Source organism: Penicillium odoratum, assembly GCF_028828045.1.
Source record: "Penicillium odoratum strain IBT 22623 chromosome Unknown utg000005l_segment0_segment0, whole genome shotgun sequence".
Lineage (NCBI taxonomy): Eukaryota > Fungi > Ascomycota > Eurotiomycetes > Eurotiales > Aspergillaceae > Penicillium > Penicillium odoratum.
The window spans coordinates 6,874,911-6,886,774 of record NW_026643147.1 but is presented as its reverse complement, the minus strand read 5'-3'; the positions used below and the strand labels follow the sequence as shown (position 1 = coordinate 6,886,774).

The 11,864-nt window shown below is 49.3% G+C and overlaps 5 protein-coding genes across 5 annotated transcripts; 2 read left to right on the top strand and 3 right to left on the bottom strand.

Moving 5' to 3' along the window:
• Positions 1-732: 732 nt before the first annotated feature.
• On the bottom strand, positions 733-2,098 carry N7520_008159 (Mo25 family protein; the record flags this gene model as incomplete). The annotated part of the gene is made up of 4 exons (XM_057142093.1): positions 733-960; positions 1,010-1,282; positions 1,336-1,814; positions 1,900-2,098. The coding sequence occupies 4 exons, from the start codon at positions 2,096-2,098 to the stop codon at positions 733-735; spliced, it is 1,179 nt and encodes a 392-aa protein (XP_056996099.1).
• A 215-nt stretch (positions 2,099-2,313) lies between these two features.
• Positions 2,314-4,112, top strand: N7520_008158 (protein arginine methyltransferase RmtB; the record flags this gene model as incomplete). The annotated part of the gene is made up of 4 exons (XM_057142092.1): positions 2,314-2,548; positions 2,615-3,013; positions 3,069-3,306; positions 3,359-4,112. The coding sequence occupies 4 exons, from the start codon at positions 2,314-2,316 to the stop codon at positions 4,110-4,112; spliced, it is 1,626 nt and encodes a 541-aa protein (XP_056996098.1).
• Positions 4,113-4,387: 275 nt separating this feature from the next.
• On the bottom strand, positions 4,388-5,490 carry N7520_008157 (uncharacterized protein; the record flags this gene model as incomplete). Its single annotated transcript, XM_057142091.1, has 2 exons — positions 4,388-5,429; positions 5,483-5,490. 2 exons carry the CDS (start codon positions 5,488-5,490, stop codon positions 4,388-4,390), a joined length of 1,050 nt encoding a protein of 349 aa, XP_056996097.1.
• Positions 5,491-5,823: 333 nt separating this feature from the next.
• N7520_008156 (AAA family ATPase SEC18) lies at positions 5,824-8,442 on the top strand (the record flags this gene model as incomplete). The annotated part of the gene is made up of 3 exons (XM_057142090.1): positions 5,824-6,152; positions 6,208-6,523; positions 6,574-8,442. The coding sequence occupies 3 exons, from the start codon at positions 5,824-5,826 to the stop codon at positions 8,440-8,442; spliced, it is 2,514 nt and encodes an 837-aa protein (XP_056996096.1).
• An 831-nt stretch (positions 8,443-9,273) lies between these two features.
• On the bottom strand, positions 9,274-10,258 carry N7520_008155 (KxDL motif-containing protein; the record flags this gene model as incomplete). Its single annotated transcript, XM_057142089.1, has 3 exons — positions 9,274-9,355; positions 9,644-9,796; positions 9,951-10,258. 3 exons carry the CDS (start codon positions 10,256-10,258, stop codon positions 9,274-9,276), a joined length of 543 nt encoding a protein of 180 aa, XP_056996095.1.
• Positions 10,259-11,864: the final 1,606 nt, after the last annotated feature.

The window sequence follows — 11,864 nt, the reverse complement described above, 5'->3', positions numbered from 1 at the left end:
ATGACAACGAAGGAATTAGAGAGCGAAGAGAATATCCACAGGGATTGATTTCATATGTGCTTGTCAGGGTCTGGAAATTAAAATTGATGAGAAAAGACGGAGAGGGTGGAGTCGACCTTTCTTCTTGGCGTTCTAAGGGATATTTCAGATATTCCAGATACTTCAGATTTCTTCATTCCATGGAAAAAATATCCAGAGAAAAAATGTGTTCATATCAGAATTCGTAACTCTTATAACGTACAGGGGCACCTCCTTCATCCCACCTTCGGCCGCGCGAGCAGTGGGCCGCAGACGACGACAAGGGGAGAGTGGAGTACGCTAGTGGTGCTTAGATTAGAACAGAACCATGTCATGAATGAGTCTGGACTGGTTTAGACGTTTAGAGACTTTTCAGAGATTGATTGTCGAGAAATTTCGGAAAATATTGGAGTATCCTTTATGTCTTGCTTTTTGGGGCTAATGACATGGATTTAGTCCTAATATCGAACATGCAGGTTCCAATGCAAATATTGGAAGGAAAAATTTTCAATTTTGAGCATTGAATCATGTACAAAAGCACGGAACTCCCGTAAGCCGAGGCTGTAAATCCAGCAGACCACCAGCTAATGCAATGGGGGAAAGGGGCAATTCAAAGTACAGTTATAACGATCATGCAAATAATAAAGGCAAAACAGTCAAGAGAAAGAAGAAAGAGGTCATGACCATCCAGTGGTCCATTGTTTAGATCGAGTTTCAAGCCACAGCGGTATTAACTCCCTGAGTCTCTCTAGGTCTGCTTCGCTCAACGGGCTCCTTGGGTAATAGTTCAATCTGTCGCACAAGGAAACTCTTCTCATCGGTGAATTGATCGTCCTCGGTGCGATCCTCTAGAAATTTAGGAAGGAACCGCAGTAATCGGTCGCGGTTGTTGATCAAGATCCGTTGCACGGCCACTGATTTGTTCGGGTTGGCCACAAATACCTAAGCTTTGTCAGTGCATCACACCCCCTAGGGATCAAGGGTGTCATACCTTAAAAACGTGGAACCCCTCATACTGAACCATCTTGCGATCGTCCCGCAGGAGCTTCATACACAGCTTAAGATTCTCCCCACTCTCCACATATGCCATCATCACATTGTAATTCGCACGGTCCAACAGAATTTCGCCCAGGAGCTTGATGCTTTGTCGCTTCGTCACATATGAGTCAGACTGGACGAGAATGTCGTTGAACTGACCAAAGAAAAGGTCATAATTGGTAGCCAAATATGCGGTAACTAGGTTTTTATGGCGGGTCAAAATCTCCTATGAATGATTAATATCCATTTTGTTCGACTCGCTTCCACTGCACCTCTTACCCTGAACGTTGTAAACGCATCTGCGCTCACTTCGAAATTGCTCTTGTCGATCCAGTTGAAGAAATGCCAAAACACTCCATCGCCTTTTTGAGGTAAGTTGGGCTTCAAATCGGAGAGCCGTACGGCAGGCTCTCCTTCTTTGGACTGATCATACAAAACCACTGCAGCAACCACATCGAACTTGAGCGCTTCTCTTAAGATCACACCACAGGGCATGGCACTCTGACTCTCCGAGTACCCACGACATAATTCAACAAGGATCTCTGGTCGGTGGTGGACAATGTACGAGATGACAGGAGGGTCTTTGTCCGGTGCGTAGTTGCTAGGTCGGAAACGGAGGATATGGGAGAAAATTGTCTGTGTATCTTTCCTCGCTTCAAATGGAAGCAAGTGGATTGTTCGTGATAGGTCGTAGAGAAGGTCTTCTTGGAGCGTTGCTTGAACAAGGGCGTGAACTTGGTCCGGTGACGTGTTGACCTCTAGAATCAAAGCAACAGTCAGTTACCCATTGCAAGAAAAACCATAGCATCAGCAAACAATTGACTCGCCTTGTGTCCCTTGAACTATGACTTTCATCTGGCTGAGTTGTTTGGCGAGCTCTTCTTCGGCCTTGGGACTGCGTCAGCATTGTATAGGCGGATGGCATCGGGGGCCAAACCTTGGGCAAGTTGGGAGTCTCCTGGACCCTAAGAAGCAGTTCCTTGGTGGAGCGAGCAACATCAGCCGGTTGCCGTGACCGGCCGCGATTAAAAAAGAAAGCCATGACCTTGAAATTTGAAGTAGTTTGATTGAGGAAAGGGCGAGAATCACTTTCGCCGGACTCATCACATCTCGTGGTTCCGCAATAAACAAACAGGGCGGGGCAACCGTTTGTTGGCCTCAGGCAACATCCCGATAACGATTTTTTTTTATCTTTGATCTCTGCCCCTCCATTCCCCAATCTTTAAGCTTAAAATTGTCACACAATTCTAACGTACAATGGCGTCGTCTAGTCGTACAGAGCCAGTGGATGAAATCCCCGCTGATTCCCGCTCAATTTCGGACGAGTCGGACTCTAGCAACGAGGAGGGATGGGAAGATGTCGAGGCTGATGATGAGACACAGCCTGTCGTGGATCTTTTCTCCACCGAGGTTTTCCCCGATGCACGATCTATGCTGAAGGCGTGCAAGGAGAAGCACCAGTTTGATCTGTTGAAGATTCAGAAGGATCTCGGTATGTCTTTAATTGGAGAGTCAACTTATATGGGAGAGATAGCGGACTAACAAACAATCATGATAGGTCTGGATTTCATTGATACCATTAAGCTGGTGAACTACATTCGAACCCAAGTCAAGGCCGGAAACAAGTCAATCGATGTCCAGTCTAAGTCTCAGTTTGACGATGATCTCTACTTGAAGCCTGTGATGGAGGACGATGCTCTTCTGTACAGCCTGGACGACATCACCGAAGAACAGGGTGAGGAGGCAGCTACTGGAAGCGAAGCTGAGCGCCGAGTTCTAGAGCTTCAGGAGGAACTGGAGAGACTACAGACTCAGTTCTCTGAGTACAGGCTCGCAGTCCAGCAGTCAATGGAAGATCAATTGTCTAAGGAAGACGAGAAACTTGCACCCAAGGCTTCTAGCTCCAACAAAGCTCAGGAGGTCGATGATGATTACTTCGCATCTTACGCTTATAACGGTATGCCAAATAGATACCTTCCATAATTGGACCTTTACTGACTGTTGCTTTCAAGGAATTCACGAGTCCATGTTGAAGGATGCCATCCGCACTGATGCCTACCGCGACTTCGTTTACGAAAACAAGCACCTTTTCAAGGATAAGGTTGTTCTGGATGTGGGCTGTGGAACTGGTATCCTGTCCATGTTCTGCGCCAAGGCCGGTGCGAAGAAGGTCATCTCCGTTGACAATTCCAACATCATCGACCGTGCTAAGGAAATTGTCTTTGACAACGAGTTTGGAGATGTTATCACGTATGAATCCGTCTCAAGAGACTTTGATGGGGTCTCCGCTAACAGTTTACAGTCTTGTCCGTGGAAAGATCGAGGAGGTCACTTTGCCGGTTGACAAGGTTGATATCATTATCTCCGAATGGATGGGTTATGCCCTACTCTTCGAGTGCATGTTTGACTCCGTCATTTACGCTCGGGACCGCTACCTCGCTCCTGATGGTCTGATGGTTCCTTCCCACGCGACCCTTCGCATCGCACCCTACGAGGACCCAGACTTCCTGGCTTCCCACATCTCCTTCTGGGAGAATGTCTACGGCTTCAAGATGACTAGCATGTTATTGAAGATCTACGATGAAGCCCTTGTTCGCAATATCCCATCTTCGACAATTGCCGCGGACTCAGCAATCTTCTTGCCTCTTCCCCTACACACCATCACCGTTGATGAGTTGACCTTCTTGAAGGATTTCCAGGTCACATTGAACAAAGACATCGATAACCTGGATGGCTGGGCGATCTGGTTCGATATCTTCTTCATGCCTTCACGAGACTCACCTATCCCCGAGAATGCTGTTCCCGCCGATATGCAGAAGAAGGGATTCGTCGGATTCACCACTGGACCTGATGGTATCGAGACTCACTGGCAGCAAACGATTGCACTGATCGACCATGGCAACCACAAGCAGAAGTCTCTTAAGAAGGGGCAGGTCATCTCCGGCAAGATTGGATACCAGAAGAGGGATCAGGAGGGTTCCCGAGGCCTCAACATCAACATTGAGTGGCAGGGAGGCGAAAACACCAAGGGTGCTCAGAAGTGGTCGCTTCAATAAACATTTGCAGCGATCCGTTCTGGGCGTTTTATTGTGTGCTATTTGATTGATTTACCCGCTCGTTGAGGAAGCAGGTGGTAGCATGTAGATTGCTATTTTTGTTCAATCAAAAAAATTATGTAGTTATGCATATAAGAGACTTGGATGGTCTACATACCCATGACTTATGGTGAACCATTTTCATACTTGGTAAAGATAATACCAATGGAAATTAATACTTGTAATCATAATCATAATCATTAAGCCCCGAGAAGATATCTCTTCATTCCCAGTGATTAGTAACGCCGAGTTCCATGACTTTCGTCGCGTCGACGATGACTGCGACCCGATGAGTGATGTGACCGTCGAGGCGAACTGTCTCGATGTCTATTGCGACTTCGCTCTCGGTGGTGACGATGATGCCGTGAACTGAAGTGCTCTTTCTCGTCTCGGTCTTTGCCAGCTGGTGCATCGAGCTTGAATCCCTCGAGGCTATCAACAGATTTTGAGCGTCTCCGGCGATGATAGCTGGAGCGATCTGGACCTCTCTGCTCTGATTTGAGTGCTTCAAGCTCCCTTCGTTTCTCTTCATTCCAACGTTTTCGCTCTTGCTCTGTCGCTCTCAACTGCCGAACACCGCGCTTCATAGCCGCAAGTGGATCATTGGCATCCATCCTGACTTTCTCGCGTTCTTTGCGCATAGGATCCTCATTTCCCCATACATTTTTCGACCTTGTGTCCGGGGCTTCCGCTGCCTGTGCGGAGGATGAATACCATGGTTGTTGACCGACTGACTGTTTGAACCCTGCCGCATTGGAAAAACGCATTGTATATTGATCTTCATAGCTCCGTTTTTCTTTCTGAGCCTCAGCTTCGGCCTCTTTGTTTTTCTCCGCCTTTTTGCCGCCCTCCTCTGCAGGGAAAAGGTTGATGTGACCGTCACGGTCCAAGATCGGGGCATCTGAATTCTTGCTCCTTCGAAGGGGCGCGAGCGCCCGATTAGAACTTGCTTGCTCTGCATCCTCTCGCGCGTATCTGATATCTCTATCTGTGTCATCCTCCCCAGCAACGCGCCTTCTTTTGCGAGACCTTCCAATGCCATCGGCTGATGTTCGTTCTGGTCGACTAAAAGCATCCGATGAAGAGCGCACAGGTGGCGGTGGAGGGGAATTAGACGGTCTTTGTCCGCGCAATATTCGGATTCGCCGTTCAGCATCGACCTCTTGCATGCGACGCTCATCTTCCTCCTCGAGGGCCTTCGCTTGGGCCTCGTCGCGCTTGACGCGGGCAACATTCTCGGTGTTGTAGACGTTCCATGACTTTTTGCCGAGAAGATGACTGTGAGATATGAGCTTAGATCATAAATAGACTGGAAACAAAAGGCGACTTACAGCGGCATCGTGATGGTGATTGAAGCGTAGTGTAACTCTGAAGTGAGAGCTCTAGACTTGGCTTATCGATAAGGCCCCCACCGCCTGACGCTATTGCGGTCGTCGGGGTGAACCTCCAGCTCGTGAACTTACTACCTCAACTTCACTATCTCCGAATTTCATTGCTTGCGCTTGTAAATCACCAAGCTATTCTTATATTACTAAATCTGGCTGAGCCGTGCTGAACCGAGGTGTCGCGTATCTTGCTGCCTGCTGTTAAGACACAGTGGCGTCACCGCCAAACTCCCCTCAACACACTAACACCTACACCTTTCCAATCTCCAGATCTCGCACGATTCAAAATGTTTAATCGGAGAGATCTACCGTCCGTTCCTAACCCCTTCGCTTCTCGACAGGAGCCGGCTCGTCCGTCCCCGCAGGGCTACTCGAACCCGAATCAAGGGCCTCCACGGTATGATTATGGCCCCCCCATGCCCGCGGGGCATACCCCTGACGGCGATGTGCCCATGACTGACGCAACTTCTCAATCAAGCGGACACGGGCCTCCTCCAACTCAGAATACTGGCAGACCGCCACAACAAATGCCTGGGCGCATGCCGTCCGCAGGCGGTCCTACTTGGACGCTCCACCCCAGCAAGAGTCCAAACGACAACTACACTTTTGGTAACCTGTATGTGGATTGCGAGTTTTCCTTCTGGCCTATTACCAATACTGACATGGCGCAGTGTCGCTGTTTCGCCCCAGGACATTCCTCCGAGTCGCGACGGCAGCGATGTGCTCCTCCTCATCAATGACGTTTTCGTCTTCTCAGCCCGTCCCTTGGATGGCTTCCCGCCTGGATACATGAGCATGTCGGACCCTCAGCGAACATGGGCCAACATTGGATTGAGGGATGCGATTAAAGTACAGTTGTACGATCCTTTCAGTCAAGGCGGCCAGGCTTACTTGGGATCTGCGGATATTGAAGTCAGCTTCGCTTCGGTAAAGAAGCGAGTGGAGGCACCATATGATCAGGATGAGCTCGCAAATGCTGTCATCAAAGTATGTTAATTCTAAGCCCCAGCAGTATGACCCATTATTAACCTCGATAGAATTTTGAAAACCAACTGTTTGCTCCGGGTCAAAGAATCTTGATGGACCACAAGAGCATCCCACTTCTGTTGCAGGTTAAGACTGTCCAGCGAGTCGACCTGACTGCGGAGAAATCTGACTCCAATGCTGGAGAGGTTGAGACAAACCCTGCAGCTCGAGGAATCATCACACGGCATACTCAGCTCAACTTCTTCAAAGATTCTGCAACAGGTATCAATGTCAAAGCTTCAAACCGACGCCCCGCTGCCAATTCGATCATCCAGCCCGGCTTCAAATTTGAGGATATGGGAATTGGTGGTCTGGACTCCGAGTTCAGCACCATCTTCCGTCGCGCTTTTGCGTCTCGTATCTTCCCTCCCGGTCTGGTTGAGAAGCTTGGTATTCAGCATGTCAAAGGTCTTCTGCTTTACGGACCCCCGGGTACTGGTAAAACTTTGATCGCGCGGCAGATCGGAAAAATGCTTAATGCTCGAGAACCGAAGATCATCAACGGACCCGAGGTCTTGAATAAATATGTGGGTCAGTCCGAGGAGAACATTCGAAAGATGTTCGCGGATGCCGAGAAGGAATACAAAGATAAGGGTGATGAAAGTGGCCTTCACATCATCATTTTTGATGAGCTGGATGCCGTTTGCAAGCAGCGTGGTAGTGGTGCAGGCGGCGGCACTGGTGTTGGTGATAGTGTTGTCAACCAACTGCTGTCTAAGCTGGATGGTGTTGACCAGCTTAACAACATTCTGTTGATCGGTATGACCAACCGAATGGATATGATTGATGAGGCTTTGCTGCGTCCTGGCCGTTTGGAGGTCCACATTGAGATCTCACTCCCTGATGAACAGGGTCGAAGCCAAATTCTCAAAATTCATACCGAGAAGATGCGTAAAAACGACGTACTCGATTCCGACGTCGACTTGCGTGAGCTTGCAACTGTGACCAAGAACTTTTCCGGTGCCGAGATTGCCGGTTTGGTCAAGTCGGCCTCGTCGTTTGCTTTCTCTCGCCACGTCAAAGTTGGCACCATGGCCAGCATTAATGACGATGTAATCAACATGAAGGTCAACCAATCCGACTTCCACCACGCTCTTGACGAAGTGAAGCCTGCCTTTGGTGTTTCAGAGGAAGAACTTTCTAGTCGCATCCAGTATGGTATCATCCACTACTCTGAGACCATCAATGAAATCATGCGGGAAGGCGAGCTATTCGTCAAGCAAGTTGGCCAGGCACAGGCCACCCCCCTCTTCTCTGTCCTGCTTCACGGTCCCCCTGGCAGTGGCAAGACAGCACTCGCAGCTCGTATCGCCATTGACTCCGGTTTCCCCTTTATCAAGCTGATCAGTCCGGAAGACATGGTCGGCTTCAGTGAGCCAGCCAAGATCCAACATATTAGCCGAATTTTTGATAGCGCCTACAAATCCAACACTAGTATTGTTGTTATCGACAACATCGAGCGCATCATCGACTGGGTGCCCATCGGTCCCCGCTTCAGCAATAGCGTTCTACAGGCCCTCATGGTCTTCCTCCGAAAGCAGCCTACGCATGGGCGTCGTCTGTTGGTCCTGGCTACAACTACTGAGCGTGCTTTGATGAAACAGCTTGACGTTTACAACTCGTTCAACTCGGATATCATGGTTCCGAACGTGCAGTCATTTAGCGAGCTGCGCTATGTTATGAAGCAGTCCGGTGCCTTTGATGACAAGGAAATTGATCGTGCTTTGGAGAATGTGGGTGGTCTGGCAGATGATGGCCGGGTCAGTGTGGGCATCAAGAAGGTTCTCCTAGGTATTGAGACTGCTAAGCAGGATGATGATAAGGTTGGCCGGTTTGTTCGGGTCATTAACCGGGCGATCGAGGAGCAGTCATTCGCTTAGATGGTATATAGATAAGAGCTTATTAAAGCTGTGTAATGCTACCCCTTGCTTGACTGTTGTATATCACGCTTTTGCCTTTGATTACTTGGTTCCTGTAGTAGTAGGGTGCTTACAAAGGTACTACAGACCGAGGCATTCTTTAAGATTGGTTGCTTTGTCCATGCCTACTATCGGGCGTTCATCTTCAAGCATAGTTAATCTAGTAGGACAGCTTTTATGCAATGCGACTCAAAACCATTTCTGTCCTCTCACATTACCGGGTAAAAAAAAGAAATTTCGTAATTGATCCTACGAGCACTGTACATTCAACATTTGAACCGAGATCCTTTTTGTTAATTACCTATGGCACATGCAAGGAGTTGAAACCCTAACATTGTAGCCCTATCAGACATCACATCTACAAATTCTAGCCAGCAGAGTGGATCCCTAGCCACAGCATACAGCCTATAACCAGCCCTCGCTTCAGTAGAGCAGCTTTTAGGGCTCACGACGAGTAGTACAGGGTCATAACTCTTGGACTATACACATACGGCCATTAATGGCCAGGAAGCCTTAAACGGTACGGTATAATGGTAAAAACAGCGTATGATTGATGAAAATCACGCCCGTTCAGATAGTAAGTACTATGGAGACGCTATACACAAGGAAATGAAGAGCTATATACATTCAAAAACAAACCAACCGTCCGAAAAAGCAAATTAATCCGTCCCAAACTAAATCATCCCAATCCAAGTCCAAGTCCTAAGTTCCGATTTTGTCCGAAGTCATCATAGCAGTCGTTAGAATAAGCAATAGAAACACATGCTCCTTAAAGCGGGTCTAGCCACCGAATCAGTAGTCGTCGTAGGTGTACTTCTTCGATGCCCGACGGTATTCATCCGGGTGGGCCTTCTCGGCCTTAGATTTGAGGGCGCTATTCGCAGGAAAAACGATTCGTCAGCTTCTGGAACTCCGGGGAAATCAGGGACCACTGCAGGAACGGCATGCAGTGCTAATTTGGACGTCATCCCGTCGATCTCCTGGCGCACGTGCCAAGATCTGGCCCGGCGGAGCGGAGGCTATCATGATTTCATCCCCCTGTCGCGCGGAGCGGGGCGGAAATCTCGACAACGTCCATTCCATGCCAGGGGGTTTCGAGGTGGAATTTGAAGTCCTGCGCATTCCCTGCAGTGAAGTGGAGGTTTTTCTAAGGTATGCTTACCTGACGCGCTTCTGGGTCCATTCGAGATCCCGCTTGGTTTCTCGTGCAGTCTTGAGTCCTTCGTTGAAGTTTGCACGCAGGCCTTTCATGCGGCGCTGGGCCATAGCTTGGAGCTCGAGGAGCTCTTGTTGCTTTGCGCGCAGCTGGCCGGAACTAAATTTCGTGCGGCTCATTAGCTTCAAATTTTGATTTGATATTGATGCAGAAAGTTGCGGTTTGGCTGTCTCGCTCATTTGCGCGTTTGCGAAGGCAGGTCGCCGTTTGGAGTGGGGCTGTGGAGATTCTCATTTCAGGTGATAGAACTCACGTTTGCGCTTGGCTTGCCAGACTCTTGTCGAGCGGTGTTGGGTCGAACGCATTCTGCATGCGGTCGCTCAGGACGTCAACGACGTCCACGCCGGAGTATGAAGCTGAGCTGGAGTCGTAGTCCCCGCCAGCGGAGCTAAATGTTAGGCCGCCGGATGTGCGGCTACCGGCAGTGGTGCTCGCATCAGAGTAGTCTGTTGGCGAGCCTGGAACCCTGGAGATAGGGTACATGCTAGCTGGAGCTGGTGCCTTGGAGGGCATGCTCATGGGAACTGCCGAGGGCTGGTAGTACTGACGGTGGGCAGACATTATGACTGATGGTAGAAATATGGATTGGATGGTGAGAAGGTCTCAATATGGTCAGACGATGATGAATGGGAGGATGATATACTCCTTGATGTGGTCTGATGCAGCAATATAAAAAGAGATCAAGACACTTAGGGCTGTTTCGATGGGGCAGCTGGAAGAGATGAAAGAGGAAGAAGGAGGAAGACTGGGACTAGCCGACCAGACAAGGGAATTTATAGACTTTGACGGACAGTCTTCCCTCCGGCGGGGGTCCCTCGTCGTGACGAGGCGAGGAGGGATGGCAAGGAAAGGAGGGTCCCGGACGGGATCCATTGGACCATTGAAGAGACCAGGACTCGCACCCCTCCTGTGTATCTTCCAATCTCCGGGCTTCGGCTGTGTCTCCTCTCCGTATCTGCCCGCCGATTCGTCTCTTGGACCGCCCTGACCCCGCCCTGAGTGGGAATTGAGTGTGTCTGGGCCAGGGCGCTCTTCCGGTCCAAGGTTTCCGCTCCCCCGTGGCGGTTTTTTCCCAGGATCATCGTCCTAGGCCTACGTAGTCCCCCGAATGGTGTGATTCTCTTGGGTCCGAGCGGAGGAATTGGAAATTTTCAAAAAAAAAAAAGAAGAAAAGTTGACTATAAGTGGAGTAGGAAATGGTTTTTGGTCATGAGGTTGGAGTGGAGGAGAGAAGTATAAAAGCGCTGCTTCCCGGTTCTCTCATTCTCTGCCCTTTTTCCCTCTTTTTTTGCCTTCAAATTTTCCCCCACTTGTTCTTCAGATCTTTTTTTTTTTTTTCTCTTATCTTTTACCCCTCAATGCTTTTAGTTCTCGAAATTCGGTGGCTGGGAGGCGGATAGTCGACTCGAGGATCGAGGTTGATTCGCTCAATGGATGCGGCCGAAACGAGATGCGAACTACAGAACCGTTATGACATACGACATTTTTGTTCCAAACCTAGGGTATTCCTAGTCCAGTTTGGATATTTAATGTGTCAGTTTCTTAGCACTGACCTTTATGTCCGCGTGATGGTCAACTGTTCGAAAGGGACCGATTTCCCTTGCACATTCGACATCCAACAGCCGTGGGTTTCCTTCCGACACCCATTTTCTTCTGCAGTGAGAAAATCAAATCAAATCCAGAAAACATGTCTCACTGCCCGACATGATCTAAAATTTCAGCAACCCAAAACTCAAAAGCAGGCATCAAGGCCATGGCGAAGTCACACGAAATAAAGATCCATATGTTGGACATCACTGCATGGCCCGAACGAACCGTGGAGAAAACCGGCAGATCCCAAAGATCCCAACTCGCCGAGACTATGGCCCCCCATGTATTCAGGCGCAAAAACTATCTGCGCCAGAGTCACATTGGGATCAGCCAAGTCCAAAATAAAGATTGTGTGACTGATGTGTGATCCGTTCAAGTCACAGGAACTTAAAAGGCAGATAGCTTTTGCCTCAACAGGCTGAACCCTGCTTCACCGTTTGCCCGCATTGATGCGGCTATTGCTCCCGGGGAAGAAGCCTCTGCACCAGCCCACAAATGGCTAAGGGAGCAGGGAACTGCGAGCAATGGAGCACGGGACAAGCGCTCTAGACGCCGGGAAGAAGAGAAGCATCTCCCC